The sequence below is a fragment of the Rhinatrema bivittatum genome, chromosome 9, assembly GCF_901001135.1.
Source record: "Rhinatrema bivittatum chromosome 9, aRhiBiv1.1, whole genome shotgun sequence".
In the NCBI taxonomy this organism is placed as follows: Eukaryota; Metazoa; Chordata; class Amphibia; order Gymnophiona; family Rhinatrematidae; genus Rhinatrema; species Rhinatrema bivittatum.
This window is the reverse complement of record NC_042623.1, coordinates 45,167,198-45,185,919: the sequence shown is the minus strand read 5'-3', so window position 1 is coordinate 45,185,919 and position 18,722 is coordinate 45,167,198. Positions and strand designations below refer to the sequence as shown.

The 18,722-nt window shown below is 44.9% G+C and overlaps 1 protein-coding gene across 3 annotated transcripts in view; it reads right to left on the bottom strand.

Moving 5' to 3' along the window:
* RINT1 (RAD50 interactor 1) overlaps nucleotides 1–18,722 on the bottom strand; it is a 56,197-nt gene that overhangs the window by 25,736 nt on the left and 11,739 nt on the right. For 2 of the 3 annotated variants that reach the window (XM_029615326.1, XM_029615324.1), the window contains exons 5-8: nucleotides 17,590–17,746; nucleotides 16,791–16,901; nucleotides 8,233–8,458; nucleotides 5,954–6,091 (exon numbers count right to left, since the gene is read on the bottom strand). In XM_029615326.1, the coding sequence (XP_029471186.1) occupies nucleotides 5,954–6,091; nucleotides 8,233–8,458; nucleotides 16,791–16,901; nucleotides 17,590–17,746 (632 nt within the window). The remainder of the gene's footprint in view (nucleotides 1–5,953; nucleotides 6,092–8,232; nucleotides 8,459–16,790; nucleotides 16,902–17,589; nucleotides 17,747–18,722) is intronic. The other variant, XM_029615325.1, reaches the window with a different exon arrangement.

The window sequence follows — 18,722 nt, the reverse complement described above, 5'->3', positions numbered from 1 at the left end:
CCCAGGCTATTGGCACCATCAAGCGAAGGCGGCCTTTCACCTGAGTCTGTAACTTCCGCACTCTGTCGCCAGGAAGACCTTGCCCTTTTGCGTGTTGAACCGCGCTCCTAGGTACACCAGGCATTGTGTGAGCACCAACTGGCTCTTCTGTAGATTGATGACCCAACCAAGAGGCCGTAGGGTGGTCATCACTCTCTGGAGAGAACTCTCGCGGTCCTCCCGAGACTTTGCACGGATGAGTCAATCATCCAGATATGGATGCACCAAGATCCCTTTGTTGTGCAGAGCTGCTGCTGCTACTACTACTATCACCTTGGTGAACGTGTGAGGAGCTGTGGCCAGCCCAAAGGGAAGAGGCCGAAACTGAAAATGCCGACCCAGTACCTTGAACCTCAGGAATCTTTGATGGTCCTGCCAGATCTGAATGTGTAAATAAGCCTCCATTAGATCTAAGGATGTGAGGAACTCCCATTTGCGCACCACTGCAAGGACTGTTTGGAGCATTTCCATGTGGAACTTGGGAACTCGTAGGCACCGGTTCACCTTCTGCATGTCGAGGATAGGACAAAAGGACCCTTCCTTCTTGGGAACCACGAAGTACACAGAGTACTGACCCTGGCCCTGCGACAAAGAAGGCACTGGACAAATGGTGCCGAGATAGAGTAATCTCTGGAGAGTCGCCCACACGGCCTTTCGCCTGCCGCGAGAAATCACCCGAGACTCTACAAAGGCGTCCTGAACTGGAAACAAGAAATCTAGAGCGTAACCGTGCTGAACTACCTCCAAGACTCACCTGTCTGAGGTAATCTTTTCCCACTCCTCATAGAAGGTGGGTAATCTGCCTCCTCCAGCTTCTACGTGGGAGTGGGGGCCCCTGGCCTCATTGGGGAGGCTTACCGCCTCCTGAGCCCTGACCTGTACCATTACTGGGAGTCCATCGACCTCCACGAAAGGACTCCAGACGACCAGAGGAACAGGTTTACCAGAATGAAAACGCAGAGAATCCCTAAAACGAGCTCATGAAGGAAAAACCTTCTTACTCCGTTTCCTATCTTCCGGTAACCTATTGCCCTTAGTCTCCCCCAACAGTTTCACCAACTGGTCCAAATCATCCCCAAACAGGAGTTTTCCCTTGAAGGGGAGATTATAAAACTGTGCATAAGAACATGCCATGCTGGGTCAGACCAAGGGTCCATCAAGCCCAGCATCCTGTTTCCAACAGAGGCCAAAACCAGGCCACAAGAACCTGGCAATTACCCAAACACTAAGAAGAACCCATGCTACCCCTTAGAGGACAAGTCAGCCAACCAGTTCAGTAACCATAAAAGCCTGCGAGCTGCCACAGAAGAAACCATATTACACGCAGAGGTATGAACCAAATCATATAGAACATCCACCAAATCATATAGCGCATCCAAATAAGCCACTCCCACTTCAAGGCAGGCCACTTGCAAGGGCAAAGAGTCGCCCATTGCTACCGCCTCAGCAACCTTCTGGACCCAAACACAGACAGGCCGCTGCATCATGCTGGCACACACCGTCACGCAAGGGGCCTAGCAAGGAGAACTCAAACAAACGCTTCAGCTGAATTTCCAGTTTGCGGTCCTGCATATCTTTCAAAGCAGCCACCTCAGCCACCGGGACTGTCGTCTTCTTGGTGATTGCCGAAACAGGTGCATCCACCCGCGGCACTTTCAGAAGGTCCAAGGGCTCCAGAGAGGGGGTAAAGTTTTGCCATTGCTTGGCCCACTTTCAAGCCAGAATCAGGAGAGTCCCACTCCTTTGTCATCAACTTCCTGATCTTCTTGGGCAGGGGAAAGGCAGTTGTCTGTCCTCGCAGACCATAGAGCACTGGATTGACTGCCTCACTATCCGACTCTTCCTGGGAGACCTTAACCCCCAACTCTTCTAAAACTTGGAGAATCAATGGGCGCAGCTCCTCCAGCTTGAACAGCCGGACAACTCGAGGGTCAACCCCCTCCGGGATTGGGAATCCATCCAAGGCCGGGTCATCCGTGTCATGATCTGATCCCTCCACAGACCTGGGAGATCCTGGGTCCGTCACCTGCATGTCTGGGGGGCCACCTTGAAATGCCCCATAGCGTCCCCACTGGAGGCCAGGTCACCCCATGCCTGTCGGAGCCCCAGGGGATCCTGAGAAGAACATTTGGATCCCCTGCTGGACGGGTCCACCGACCGCTCCACTGCCCTTTTAATTCCAGATCTTTGATTGGCCAAAAAGGCCCGATGAAGAAGCAGCACAAATTCAGGCGAGACGTCCACAGGCTGCTCCCCCACCCCCTACATGGGCTTGGGCTACAGTGTTGTCCGGAGACACTCAAACCAGCTCCATAGGGGAAGGGGAATTCCCCCGGCACCACGAGATCAGAAGCCTCGACTTCCGAGGCAGAGACAGGAGGCCCGGCCGAACAGAGGCCTAGCCTGAGTGGCCCCCTCACGAGGGGCCCTCCTCTCCTAACTCAAAGTTTACACAGAGGGAGCGCAAATCCAACCTGCTCCCTGCCACGCCACATGTGTGGCAGGTGGCCATCTTGGATTTTGGTGCTATGCAGCGAACCGCGGGAGAGCTCAGATGAAAACGGCACCCGCCAAAAAGGAGCAGTACTCGGCCACTCAGTGGACCAAAATGCCTGCGGACCAAGACTCCGGGGCCCGCAGCTGCCTGCCCCGAAAGCGTCACTCACACCGTGGGACGTGAGAAAGAACCAGTGCGCCCCGAAAGAGAAGAGGGAGCCCCCTTCCTTCAAAAAGCGAGCATGTCTGATGTCGCACCCGGCCGGAGTCCCAGGCTGCCGACCCTCACACCCCAGACACTTTCCGGTCTCCTCCTTGGGCAGTAGTACCCACTGTCCCGGCCAGGACCAGACTAAGTCCAGAGGGCTACCTGAGGAACTTCCTAGGTTCTCATTAAACCACTTACTTTTTTTTTTTTAAATAAAAACTTTAGCAACCTCAGCAGGACCAGAGGAAACCGGGGACAAAGTCGGAGGCCAAGGGAACCAGAAGCCTCTGGTTTGAAACACAGTCAGGGGTATCTAACCCCCCCCCCCCCCCCCCGGACGCCTGGCTCCACTGGTGCTTAATACCTCAGGGAGCAAAATCTTAGCTCAGCTAATCTAAACTAGCTACACTTTTTTTTTTTTTTAACTAAACCCTAGACTGCAGGTTTGCATTTCTACCATCTGCTGGAGTCAGAGAGATACAGGCCGATACTGAGGGACTGCAGGTGGCACTCTCTCTTATGTAGCAGTGTCCAAAACTTTTGTTCTCCAACTCCATCTGCTGGTAGGGATACGCAACCCACTGGCCTGGAATGATCTGAGTAATTACAGGAAAGGTTTTTTGCACATCACTCATGGATTGTCATGGCTGGTAAAAAGGGCTCAGAGGTGGTGGCAGCTCCATCCACTCGACCAAGGCCCAGGCCATGGGAAGAGAAATAGCGAAGACTGTGGGTGAAGGAAGGAGTTAGTACATGACAAGTGCTGTTTCTTTCCTGGTGAGGTAATTTGACTGAATTTTCATCTTCAAATCCCTGATCGCTATATAAATAATTTATTTAATTGGCTAAACGTGATTTTTCACCCATCTGATAAAGCTCAGAGTAGGTTACAATGTTGGCAGATAAGAACCATTTGGCCTAGTCTGCCTGGTTGCTCCTGCCTATGTTAGTCTAGCTGAGGATATTGCCTAGCTGTCAGCCCTAAGAGCTTGAATGCCTTCACAGTTCTAGCTGTAGCCGTCATCCTTCCTCACCACCACCTCCTCCCTCACACTGCTAAGGTTATCTTCTAGCTGTCAGCCATACTAACCTGCCTGCCACAGGACATCACTCCTCCTTTCTAGCTGAGAAGTACAATAATATCAGCCTGCGCTGGGGAACTTCCCACCTACCATGATTACATCCAAGAATATATAAAAACCCTGTTGCCATTTCCCGTTGGCTGACCTAGTCTCCCCTTTTTGGGAGCTTAATGGAGCTCTGCCATGGATCTGCACAGTGGCTTTGCTTTCTCCAGTTTTGGTCATTTACTGTTCCAGGTGATTGAGTAAACAGGTTTCCATAACTAATCCAAAACCTAGGTAACTCCTATAGCCTCCAATCTTTTTCCTATTGCTCCCCACCAGTTCATGCAACTGTATCTGTTCGCTTTATATTATATTTGCTCCAGTGGGAATGTTAATTTCAGCAAAGTATAACAAATGTACTCCTTTTGGTAATCAACGAATCCAATGTATTTTTAAACAAAACGTCAATTAACTTTGTTCTAAATTCAACTTATTTATTATTGGCCCCAAAAAGGATTATGTGAGCATTCACTGTTTTAGGTTTTTCATTTTCTTTTTCCTTATTTCAAGGACCTTCATAACACCCTGCGGGTAAAGAGTAATGCTACTCAGCTTTTTTACCGCATAGGGTCATTTTTAATCATTGGTCCATAATGTCCATACACAATATTTTGAGTATTTTTTTCTTTTTTTTGATAACTAAAAAACACTTTCACTAGCTTTGTTCAATATATATATATTTTTTAAAGTACTTCCCTTTTCAGGTGAATATTCAATTATCCAGTTCAGAGTTTAGTCCGACATGATCATGTTTCGCTGCCCGCTTCATCAGGAACACCTCCGGTATTACTAACTCTGTTTGGGGATTGTTCTTTTTTGCAGATAATCCTAAGAAAAGAGTTTTTATCACTACCATGCATTACAGAGACAATGTCTTCACTTAAAATTCATCACAAGCTTACCCTCCCGTGGCCGTCCTATTACTCATTGCGGCTCTGGATGTCTTTCAGACCTAAGGTGTTGCTAAGTGTTCTTTTATACGCATGCTCATTACTCTATTGATGAATGGCTGGTTCAAAAAACACTCACAGGGATTTTAAATCACAGCGTAATTTCACATAAAGATAGCCCATTCTATTTCGCAATTTAGTCTTTATGTGAAATTACGCTGTGATTTAAAATCCCTGTGAGTGTTTTTTGAACCAGCCATTCATCAATAGAGTAATGAGCATGCGTATAGAAGAACACTTAGCAACACCTTAGGTCTGAAAGACATCCAGAGCCGCAATGAGTAATAGGACGGCCACGGGAGGGTAAGCTTGTGATGAATTTTAAGTGAAGACATTGTCTCTGTAATGCATGGTAGTGATAAAAACTCTTTTCTTAGGATTATCTGCAAAGAAGAACAATCCCCAAACAGTGTTAGTAAGCGGGCAGCGAAACATGATCATGTCGGACTAAACTCTGAACTGGATAATTGAATATTCACCTGAAAAGGGAAGTACTTTAAAAAATATATATATATTGAACAAAGCTAGTGAAAGTGTTTTTTAGTTATCAAAAAAAAGAAAAAAAATACTCAAAATATTGTGTGTGGACATTATGGACCAATGATTAAAAATGTGGTAAAAAAGTTGAGTAGCATTACTCTTTACCTGCAGGGTGTTACGAAGGTCCTTGAAATAAGGAAAAAGAAAATGAAAAACATAAAACAGTGAATGCTCACATAATAATCCTTTTTGGGGCAAATAATAAATCAGTAGAATTTAGAACAAAGTTAATAATCGACGTTTTGTTTAAAAATTTCAGCAAAGGGCCACAGTTGCTTCCTGCTCAGATAGTGCTATGTACTCCTGTCATTGTGGAAATATACTTTATCCTGCAGTTGTTAACAGAACAGGCTAGCTTTACAACTGGAGCTTCAAGACATCCTCTAACATACATGGACCTCTGGACATGGGGGGGTAGCAGGGAAGTTAATTTCCAAAATAGGTCTTTGTTCCTTGGTCACTTACAGCGCACAATTCTATTACGATATCATTAAACATGAATGACTGAAGCTGACTTACAATTATTCAGATTATGTTAATATAAAAAAAAAAAAAGGCAGTAAGCAACACACATCCAATATCCCCTACTGTACCTGTGATGACAACTAACAGAGTCATAAATGTTTCTGCGCAGTCTGGGACCTTCATCTCATCGACATCGGTCATATCCTTGTACTGTGACATCCAGGCAGCCTCGGAAGAAAGCATGGAGTCCATTTTTTCAAGAGCAACTGATGTAACAGGCAGGAAAAATATGTTAACCACTAACACACAATGCCCAAATATAACCACTTAAATACATCCTTATATCTCTTATCCATTAACTGGTTTTACAAACAAGATCATCACTTGATCACATCATTACCTGAAAGCCATTTGATAAAGAAAATGAAGGATCAGGACAGACCGTGACACAAGCATGTTTGTGTGGGTTTTAATCTAAGAAAACGTTAGCTGGCTGAAGAGTAACCATATAAAAAAATATCACCTTGGAACAATGCATGGCAAAACAAATCCCACGTAAAGGAGAAGGCAGATTGCACGATGGTTTACTGTGGAATATTCCAACCAAGATCAAGGCAACCAACAAAAGGCAGTTCCAAAATTAGGAAGGAAAGAGCATACGGCATCCCACCAGAAAAGCTGCTACCACCTGCGTGTCTGATGTTTCTGCGTATCCAAAGCTGGTGACAAACACCTGCCCCCGACCGAAAATAATTAAAGGTCCTGCCCTGCTCTGTAAAGCTTTCTAGGTGTTCAAGGATTGAACTGAACACAGTTCATATGGATAATTTTGTTTTCTTGAAAAAGTTATGAACAGCTCGGCCAGCCTGGTGGCTCTGGGACAAGTGTTGTGCACCGTTATGCAGAAGGTCCCAGTTTTGATCCCCAGGATGGTTGGGCCTGGGGCAGTATTCACAGGAGCCCCAGGAGAGGGAAGTCAGTCATTGCTTAAGGGTGACACCCAGTGGCCAGACTGAGGCCCTATGATTATACGTTTCCAGAAAACACCCCAGCTCACGATGGTTACTGCAATGACCAGACTAAGTACAAGCAGGAGGGAGAGCAATATAAAAAGTTGAACCCAGTGAAATTTCCCAGAGGTCCCTTATTCACTGCCGTCCTTCCTTCCCCCTCCCTAGCATACTAACTCCTCTTCCAGCTAGACCCCAGTGCACTCTGAATCCCCGCCTCATCACCCAAGCCCAAGATATTTCCCCCCTCCCCCCAACTACATTCCAAAACTCTCAGCCCTCTCTCTCCCAGTCCACCTTCTCCCCGTCTCTCTTTCCCAACTCTTTTCCTTCTCCCGGTCTCCCCCCTTCTACCCTATTGCCTCGGTCTGGCTGCCCTGCAACTTGCTAGTGCAGGTCACCCACCTCCTGGCATCCTTCTATTCCAGCAGCATAGCAAGTCCTCAGCAGGAAGCGCATGCATACTCCGCCACCCATCAAGCCTACATCTCTGCGTTATCTTCCAAAGTACGCACATGTGCTGGTAAGTGGCTGTGCACGCCCACCAGTCACTATCTGGGGCCTAAGTGCACTTTAGATATAGATCGGGGAAAATAATTCCCTGGGTAATTGTGAATGACAGCTCAAGGCGCCAGATCCCTGCCCTGGTTCTGACTGAACTGGAAGCCGAAAGGAAACCCCCAGGTCCCAAAAAAGTGTTTTTAAATGTAATGTGCATTTCGTGCTTGAGAAGGATGTCAGATTGACAGCACTAGCAATGGAAATGTACCATTTATCAATCGAACAGTGATAAACACAGACTTCCTCACACTGCTGAGCCAAGGTGTCCCCTATCCATTTTGGAAGAGCTGCCTCCAAGGATGAGATGGTAGTTTACTCTGGCATGCCCATTCCATTCTGGTCTGAACTACTGAGATACTAACCTGGACCTCTCTTAGCAAACTGTGATCATTTTTACTAATAAGGATACCTGCCCACAAGAACTCAGCTGACACTATCAACTTCCTTCATACAGCCCATCTAATGGCTTTTGGATGGTGATGACCAGGGGTGGATTCCCTGCCCGGGCCGGCCCAGGAGATACCACATGGTCTGCCGAGCACGGCTCTGTCACAGCCGCGCTCGGCAGACCACGTGACTAGAGCGACCGGCCCACCGGGGGATGCCCAATCCCCCGATTAGGCAATCCGCCCCTGGTGATGACTTTGTTCCTATTGACCAGAGTCTGAGCTGAACCAGTGATCTAGAGGTGAAAGACTATGTATCCCTTCTCCAGTCAGTGTTCCAGGCTGTGCAGCCAATTTTCAATACTGAAACAAGTCCCTCTCCAAATACAAGGGTACCAGTAACATGCATTAGTCTAAATCAAGGCTGAAATCCCTTCTGTGATGTCTTACATTTCCTTTCTACTGTTAACCACTTCTGGAAAGAGATCTCCTCTGACAGAATGTGCATACAATTGGCTAAGCTGCCAAGATAGCCATGAGCAATGTGTAGTTCTCGCTCAAAGAGAAGTATCTCATCCACCAAATGACAAAAGAGGGCGTCATCATATAGCAGGCAAGGAATGTCAGTAGCCAGCTTCTCCAAGACGAGCGTCATCAAGCCACGGGAAAACTCCAACTGAAAGCAAACATGACAGAGGATCACAGGCCTGTACTTTAAAAGATAATCTCAGCATTTGTGCTAAATTTTTTAGATCTATACTCAGCCGCTCTGTGGCTTGTATAAATAACCAGATAAACTTATCCAGCTAACTTAACTTAAATATTCAGCGACACAGCTGCAACACTGAATACATCCAGCCATCTTAAAGTTAGTCAGACAAGTTTATTCAGTTAACTTTATGACAAATGTACAGGCCGACCAAAGTTAGCTGGATAACTTATCTGGCTAACTCAGTTCCTCTCCTGACTTATTCAGACAAATTTTAGCCAGATAAGTGGCCAGATATTTATTTAGTTGGATAACATCCAAGTTATTTATTATTTATTTATTTAAAGTCTCTTTTATACCGATGACCGTTCACACATCGCATCGGTTTACAATTAAACAGTAACAGATGGGCGGAAACCCTTACATATAACATTGTAAAACAGCGTAACTTTTGGGCGGGGCCCTTACATGTAACTGATAAAAAGGAGGCTAAAACTTGGAAGGGTATAGAGCTGACTATACTGGGCAGAGTCCATGTAGTCAATAAATAGATACAGCATAATCACTATATACATATAAGAACAAAACTATAAACAATAGATAATGACATAAATAGCCGATTCAAAAGTACCAAATCGAAGGGCATAATACAGATTCCACAGGGTCGAATTCCTTAGTCATATAGTAGGATTATTAGTTAAAAAGAGTTTTAGTAGAACAGGGGGGTTTAAGTAATGGCTGGTGAAATCTGGTAAGCTTGCTGGAAGAGCCATGTTTTCAGTTTTTTTTTGAAGGTAGGAGTGTATGTTTCCAGGCGTATATCAGAGGGCAGGGAGTTCCAAATAGATGGGCCGGCGAGAGAGAAAGCTCTGCTTATGGTGGAGGATAATTTAAAAGATTTGATAGGTTGGGCGCGTAGGGTTCCTTGGAGGGCTGTACGTGTTGGTCTATTCGAAGTACGGGGGAGGAGTGGGGGGTTAATCCAGTTAAGGTTAGAGTTCAGCAGACTTTTGTGGATGATAGAAAGGGCTTTATAGCGAATTCGGAAATGTATAGGGAGCCAGTGAAGTTCGATAAGTGTGGGGGTGATGTGATCTCTTTTTTTTGAATTAGTTAGAATCCTAGCGGCAGCATTTTGTAATAGTTGTAAGGGTTTAGTATGAGTAACGGGAATGCCTAGCAAAAGTGCATTACAATAGTCTACCTTAGATAAAATGATAGACTGGAGTACAGTGCGGAAATCAGAAAAGTGTAGCATAGGTCTAAGTTTTTTTATGGTTTGGAGCTTAAAATAGCATTCCTTGATGATGGATTTAATAAAGGGTTTGAAAGTAAGATGGTTATCAATAAGAACCCCAAGGTTGCGAACGTGTGATGGGAAAGATGTGGAAGAGTATGCAGGTGGGATGTCTGGGAGCGGGGGCCCATTTGATATGATTAAGAGTTCAGTCTTACTGGGATTTAGAGCTAGTTGCATGTCGTTTAGTAATGTTTTGATAGAGGAGAGACAGGATTCCCATTTAAGAAGAGCAGTTTGAAGAGAGTCCGAGAAAGGGAAAATGAGTTGCACATCGTCCGCATATATGAAATGCTTGATGTGGAGGTTAGTGAGGAGAGTAGTGAGGGGGAGCATGTATATATTAAAGAGGGTGGAAGAGAGGGAGGAACCTTGGGGAACACCTTGGGGCAGACTAATGGGGTCTGATTCATTGTTATCAACTAAAACAGTGAAGAGACGGTCCTGGAGATATGATCGTATCCAGGATAGGGCATTGCCAGTGATCCCGATACTCCTGAGGATGTCGAGGAGGACATCATGATTGACTGTATCGAATGCCGCTGAGATGTCAAGCATGGCAATCAAATAGGAGGAGCCTGAGTCAGTTCCTTTAATGAGGGTGTCATGTAGGGAGAGTAGTAGGGTTTCAGTACTTAAGTTACCAGTTAAATGCTTCTGAATATGGACCTCCATAAACCTAGGCTGCATTCTAACTTACTCAGGTCTGGAGTTAGCAGTGGATGAATCCCTCTCCTTGCAGGTTAATCTTTTATACATTTTAAAGAGTTTCTCAGCAGGCTGGTCAGCACAGTTGCCACCTTGGCAGGCTCTGAACTTGCTGATTTCAGATCATCACTAGGATTCCCTACTGCTCACAAGCTCTGTGTAGCTAATCACATATATAAGAAGCATTTACATATACTAACAATTAAAAACCCAGATGTATCAAATGAAATTAACAATTGAGCCAAGTCTTTGCTGATAAATCTATAAACCCGTTTTAGTTTTTGCTTGGATTCCATAGTGTTTATGAACAGCAGGGAATCCTTGTACTAGTACGACATCACAAAATTCAGAGCTGCATCTGGACAGACTTAAAACTGTGCTGCCCAGCCCTGCTATAAAGGAAAATTGGTTCTTACCTGCTATTTTTTGTTCCTGGAATACCACAGATCAGTCCAGACAAGTGGGTTTTGCATCCCTACCAGCAGATGGAGGCAGAGAATAAAAAACCCCAACTTTTCAGGCACTGCTACATAACAGAGTACCACCTGCAGTCCCTCAGTATTGACCTGAACCCAAGTCAATATGACCAATCCAAAAAACCCAAATAATTCTGGGTGAGCAGAGAATCAAAGTTGGAGTCCTTTGAAACTAGGGTCCCCACCTGTACAATGTTTGAAAATCTGCGTATGACTAAAAAACGGACTTAGCCACATCCAGAAGCAAGGAAGGTCTTTGAAAAAGTAACAGGGGATGGGCTTCTGGACTGATCGGTGGTATTCCAGGAACGAAAATTAGCAGGTAAGAACCAACATTTTCCTTTCCTGTTCATACCCCAGATGAGTCCAGACAAGTAGGATGTATACAAGTGGGAACTCAAAAGGCACGCATGCAAAACACTTTCCTCAAATGCAGACTCTTCTGGCGCATGCACATCCAGACGTAATGTTTGATAAAAGTATGAAGAGAAGACCTTGTTGCCGACCGACAATCTCCTGCGGAGAAACCAGTTGACAATCTGCCCAGGAGGTTGCCTGCACCCTAGCAGAATGCGCTCTCAACCCCTCTGGGACTGATCGACCCTTACAGATATAGGCTGAAAGTATTATCTCCAACCATCATGCAATTGTGCCCTTGAAAGCTTTATTTCCTATCTTTACTCCACTGAACAGCACAAAAATATGATTTGATCTGAGCACTGAAAGGCATTTGTCACCTTAAGATATTGCAAGAAAATCCAAACATCCAATAAGTGCAACTCCTTCGCAAGTGGAGTATTGGGCGTCAAATGCGGGAAAACGGCAGCTCCACCGTCTGGTTGAGATGAAATGAAGAAACAACCTTGGGCAAGGAGGAAGGGACCATATGTAACGATACACCATCCTCCAAAATGCTTAGGAGGGGGTCTCTACATGATCACGCTTGAAGCTCCGAAATCTTCCTAGCTGAGCAAATGGCTACCAAGAAAATGGTCTACAGGGTGAGATCCTTTAAGGAAGCCTTTCTAATCCTTTCAAAGGGAGGACCATAAAAAGATCTTGAAGGACCAGATTAAAGGTTCCACGCTGGACACATCCTCTGGATGGATGAACGCAAATGCTTTACCGCCTTCAGAAAAAGCACAACATCCGGATAAGACGCCAATGCTCTCCCCTGCAGCTTACAAGACAACCTAAGGCTGCCACTTGTACTCTGAGGAAATTATAGGCCAAACCCTTTGCTAAACCGCTTTGCAAAAAGGCCATGACCTGAGGAACACCTACGTGCAATGGCACCATGACTCAAACATTCTCCAAACCCAGATATAAGCCAAAGATGTGGAAGGCCTCCTCGCCTGAAGCAAAGTCGCAATCACTGGCTCAGAGTATCCTTTCATGCGAAAGTCTCCTTTCAAAAGTCAAGCTGCTAGACAAAAGCAATCCGCCCACTCTGAAAAGATGGGTCCCTGATATAACAGCCCGTGCAAGTGGGCTAAATGAATGGGACCATCTACAGTGAGATGAACCAGATCTGCAAACCACAGCCAGCACAGCCACTCTGGTGCCACGAGTATCACCCTGCTTAGATGATGTTCGATGTGATGCAGTATCTGGCCTATGAGAGGCCACAGGGGAAACACAGAGCGGAAGCTTCATCAGCCACGGTTGAACCAGGGCATCGATGCTCTTGGTGCTGTCTTCCCTCCAGCGACTGTAAAACAGATCTGCCTTTGTGTTTTCTTGAACAGCCATGAGGTCCAACTCTGGCCTGCCCCATCTGGCCTGTATAAGGGCAAAAGTCTCCGCTGACAACTCCCACTCCCCAGATCCAGCTGCTGTGTTGAGACAGTCTGCCTGCACATTGTCCACTCTGGCCATGTGAAACGCCATTACTCCCGCTAGATGCTTCGCCGTCCAAATAAACAACTCATGCATCTCCTGGGCCACCAGACAACTTCATTCCGCCTTGACAATTATTTCACCACCATTGTCACGTTGTCTGAGAACACATTCATACTATTCATCCCTAAATCAGTGGAAGAAAGGCTTTGCAAACCGCCCTCATTTCCAACTGGTTGACTGACTAGGATAGAGAGGAGCATCTGGGAAGTAGGATGGCGCTTTATGTTCGGGATGGCACAGAGACCAAAAAGATAAAGATCCTGCATGAGACTAAATGCACAATGAAATCTTTATGGGTAGAAATCCTGTGTGTGTTGGGGAAAAGTATATTGATAGGAGTATACTACCGTCCACCTGGCCAAGATGATGAGATGGACAGTGAAATGCTAAGAGAAATTAGGGAAGCTAACCAAATTGGTAGTGCAGTAATAATGGGAGATTTCAATTACACTAATATTGACTGGGTAAATGTAACATCAGGACATGCTAGAGAGAGAAAGTTCCTGGATGAAATAAATGACTTTTATGGAGCAATTGATTCAAGAACAGACGAGAGAGGGAAAATTTTAGATTTAATTCTTAGTGGAGCACTGGATTTGGTGAGAGAGGTAAACGGTGGAGGAGCTGCTTGGCAATAGTGATCATAATATGATCAAATTTGAATTAATGATAGGAAGGGGGACAATAAGTAAATCCACGGTTCTAGTGCTAAACTTTCAAAAGGGAAACTTTGATAAAATGCGAAAAATAGAAAAAAACTGAAAGGAGCAGCTACAAAGGTAAAAAGTGTGCAAGAGGCGTGGTCACTTAAAAAATGTCATCCTAAAAGCACTTCCACACATTAAGAAAGGTGGAAGGAAGGCTAAACGATTACCGGCATGGTTAAAAGGGGAGGTGAAAGAAGCTATTTTAGCCAAAAGATCTTCATTCAAAAACTGGAAGAAGGATCCAGCTCAAGAAAATAGGAAAAAGCATAAGCATTGGGAAGTTAAATGTAAAACATTAAAAACAGGCTATAAGAGAATTTGAAAAGAATTTGGCCGAAGAAGCAAAAACTAATAATAAAAATGTTGTTAAATATATATGAAACAGGAAGCCTGTGAGGGAGTCGGTTGGACCGTTAGATGATGGAAGGGATAAAGGGGCACTTAGGGAAGATAAGGCCATCGCGGAAAGACTAAATGAATTCTTTGCTTCAGCGTTTACTGTGGAGGATGTTGGGGAGATACCAGTTCCAGAGACAGTTTTCAAGGGTAAAGATTCAGATGAACTGATCCAAATCAGGTGAACCTGCAATATGCAGTGGGCCAGATTGACAAACTGAAGAGTAGCAAATCACCTGAATTAGCCATGTATTTGGGAGTCCCAAGTATAAGGGAAAAAAAATGTTTGTATGAGGTAGAGTGACTGTTTTTTTTTCCTACTCTCCTGTTGCCAAATTTTTCTGGCTAAGCACACTTGATAACACTGCTTTACCCAGACTGCTGTCTGAAGCTGTTAGCTGGTCAAGGCAGTAATGTGCGGTAAAGGTGTGAATTGTTGACCAAGTAGCCACTTTGCAGATGTCCTCTATGGGAACATTTCGTAGATGTGCCATGGAGGTCACCAAGGCTCACACCTGATGAGCAGCGACTGAACTGGGTTAAGGGCACATGTGCTGAGGAATGACAGAATTGAATGCAATTTGAGTGCCAGTTGGAGTTTGTCCTTTTGAAGACCACTACTCCCAGCGAGTTATGGTTGAACAAGATGAATAATTGTAAGGCTTGCCGATGAGGCCGAGTCCTTTGTTTATAGTAGCCTAAAGCTCTTTTATAGTCCAAGGTATGAAGAAGAGATTCTCTTCTGTTCCTGTGTGATTTTTTTTTGATAGAGGAAATCTGGTCCATGGCTCCCTCTCTCGCACACACTCCCCCCATACAGGCTCCCTCTCTCATACACACATACCCTCTAAGATGCCTCCTTTTGCCCCCCCCCCCCCCCCATACAGGCTCCCTCTCTCACGCACCCCCCATAAGGCTCCCTCTCTCTCAAACACCCTCACACAGGATATGTGTCTCTCTCACACACCCCTGCACATTGGCTGCCTCTTTTGCTCACCCCTACACAGACTCCCTCTCTCTCACATACATACACACACCCTCACATACATACACACACCCTCACATAAGCTCCTTCTCTCACAAACAAGCACCCTCACATACACACAATCCCTTTTTCACACACACCAGCTCCCACTCTCTCACATATATACACTCCTTCACAATCTCCTTAAATAGGCTCCCTCTCTCTGGCACCCATACCCACACACCTTCACACATGCTCATCACACCCCCTCAGACTCGCAGTCTTACACACACACACACACACACACACACTCTCTCACAGAGGCCTGCTCCATCTTTGCAGCAAGAGGGATGGCTTCCACTCGTGGCATGGCGGGACCCTCCAAATTCTGCACAGATTCTGCACAGGAGGGGAATTCCCACAGGACTAACTGTAGGATCAGCAATCCTCAGGGAAAATATCACAAGATCAATGAGTGCAAATATCTCATCCCTGCAAAACAGATGAATGTTGGAGATATCCTCTCCATCAGAAGGAACGTCCCCCTCTTCCATTGAGGCACAGCTGACAGTCAACATGGTCCTTGGGGAACTGCTGAATCTTTTTTAAATCCACCCACAGTACCGCATGGAGCAGTCTAAGATACTGACAGGCACCCAGCCCTCTGGCTAGGCCCTGGAAACAGGATCCTGGCCGGGGTGGTGGAGGAGTGGGGTGGAAACCTCTCCTCCTAAGCCCCTGGATTGCATAAAAGGCCTGATGCAAAAACTGAAAAAATTGTGGATAAACTCCCCAGAAGAGGAACTGAGAAAAAATACCCTTAACCTTCTGACCCTACAGGGATCTAACCACAGGAGGACCACAGCATCCTGAGATAACTCGGGGGAATATCACATGGCAGAAGAAACTGCCAAGGGAGAAGGATTCAAAATGGCGGTGCTGCCTGCCAAAAATGACACCATTGAGATGTCCCTAAGACCGCCCCCCCAAATGCAATATGGCAAGGCCCCAACTCCCCAATAGCACAGGAGCCTCTGAAACCTTTTTGGAGGTCTCAAAAGATTTAACCGGTGACTTCTCCACATGAACACAAGCAGCCTCTCTGCTGCAAACACCTCCCAGGAGCTCTCTGACTCAGAATTCACTTTTATTTTCTTTAGCGCCTCACAATAGACCAGCGAGGGGAAACAAGGAGAAGGTGGGGTATGGGGGACAGAAAGGCTGAAGGATCATCTCTTCAAAGATGTGGTACTTTTTTTGGTTCAAACCGTGCCTAGATAGAGGACCTCCAGGCTCGTCCAAGACCCTACAGGAACTGACAGCTTCAAGCGAGCTTGTTATCCTGGGAAGCCCAGTAGCCTGGCCTACAAAAATAAACTGCTCGAATCCCTCTAGAAGAAACAATCCTGTTGCACCACAAGTCATCCTACCATCTGCTGAAGACACAGAATACAGTGTTTCTCTGTGCTGCACCAACTCTATACAGTGGCATTGATGTCAGAGAAATTTGTGCTCTCTGCCTCCATCTGCTGGTAGGGGGGACATAACCCACCTGCCTAGACTTGGTATAACAGGATGGAAGGGATGATTCTACTGATTGTTTACTAGAACAATTCAAATGTTTTCTAGCATTTCACCCAGAAATCACTGCTAAATGTCCAATCAGCCCAGCTTACTTGATCTTTCTCTAGGGCTCCTAGAGTTGGAAGTTCTGCTAATATTAACAAGTGTAATGGGCACTTCACATTTGTGCTGGGTATCCATCCAATTACATTCTCCCACTATTTTGTACCAAGGGGAATGCTACCAACTCTGAGCCATTTTATAACTCTGCTCTGCACATGCTTACCCTAGCGTTCACCGAAGATCCGGTCTTGTCCAATATTGGCTGAATTCTCTCATCTAGAAACTTGGCATGGTTTCCAATCCACATGAGTATTTGAGTCAGGTACCACTCTGGCTAAAAGGGGAGAGACAGTCATAAATGAACAAAAATAGTGGTGACTTGCTTCAAAATGACAGCCTTTTAAACATGTTCAGGATTATTCCCCGTTTTAGACAATGAGCCCAGCAAATCAAACCCAGAGCTAAAAAGGGAACACTACATTTGTAGTGACACAGAGTGATTCATGAAATGCTTTTTTTCCAAAAGACATAGAATAAAAGCCTTGGTCAATCAGGCCCCTAATTAATTGCTCTGTGAAATCCTCACACTGCTGAGATTCTATCTTTATAAACTGGGCCCATTTACATTTGTATCTACGGCAAACTTCCTTAGTGAAAAGGCCTTAAAATAAAAACAATCTTCCATAAACTGGCCCTTTTTAAACAGCCCATCATTGAGCAAACAGCAAGGAATGTCACCCAGAATGCCATGCATTCCTAAAGTATGACTGCCAGAAACTGGCAGGGTATGACAAGAGATGGGATCACTAGACATATTCGCTGTGTCTTTTGTGCTTCCTCTAAGCATGTGCTGCTTGCCAGAGATAAGTTTGGAACTAGAAGAACAATATGACCCAGTTTGGCAGATTTTATGTTCTTAGATTTCAATTGAGCTGGAAGCCTAAAAGAACAGGAGAAAGATCTCAGGGCACAACCAACCAAAGGAAGAAGAAAAAAAACCCCTTACAAATATAAATCCAAACCTTGCTTAGAACATTTGTTTGTCTATGCCCTGTAAAATGGTATCTGAATCTCTTCTGAAGAGGAGATAGCATGATCTGCATAGGCAGGATAACTGGAGGGGACACAGGAAGAACATATTTCTCTGGTAGCTGTTTTGGCTTGGTAATTAGTTCATCTCTATTTCCAGGAGTTAAAGGAAAAATCAATTCAACGTAGTCCAGATTTCTCAATGGTCCTCTTTTAGATTCTTATCAGTCTTCTCTAAATTCCTTTCTGATTACTTGATTCCCCTTATTTTACCTTTCAAAAATGAAACACTGTTGTCAAAACAAAAATATACTGGCAAAACTTAAAATATTTCATTGCTTCTGGATGGGGAATGCATATCCTACTATTGAAGCCCTCTAAACTTGGCCACCTAAAAAGTTTAAATTCATAATGCAACATAATGTGCATGTCCCTTAAATTAGCAACAGTTTTTCATTGCAATATTCTTTATTATTTGCATTACTTATATCTCGGACATCAAAGCAACCTGCCAATCTAAGCGGTAACATACCAACAAACATTATCTCAGCAGATAACCGGTATTAGTTTTATATTTTTTTCTTGAGTATACAGTGCTGAACACCAACACTAAGGGAGAACAAGGTATACGATATAAAAACAAAGCATAAGTAATTTTATAACCTGGTTTATGTTGTTCAACATATCTTACGCCAACTAGTGGTGAAATGCTTGTGTCTGAATTCTGCCTCCGATGAGCCAGTTCAGATGGCTTTGCATACGTATAAAGCACAGATGAGGCTGTGTGACTGCACTGAAGTTGATGGACCTTGCAATACTCTCCAAGGGGGTCAAGATTTCTGCTTTCATCAGATGTCAAACACTGCAACTTCACATACAATTTCTAAACTCTGCATGTCCCATGCAGTGAGTAATACAGAGTTTAGCTTTCCACACATTTTCTTTCATAAAAGCAATTTAGTTTATAATCAGAAATTATAAGCTTTTCTAAAAGGCAAGGATTCACCCCTTCTACAATCACAGTTATGCAAAAGGTTCAGATCTGCTGGTTAATGCAATTGACTCTGAACCCATGATAAAAATAATTAATGTTTGTGAGTCACTTAGTCACTCAAAAAGTACATGT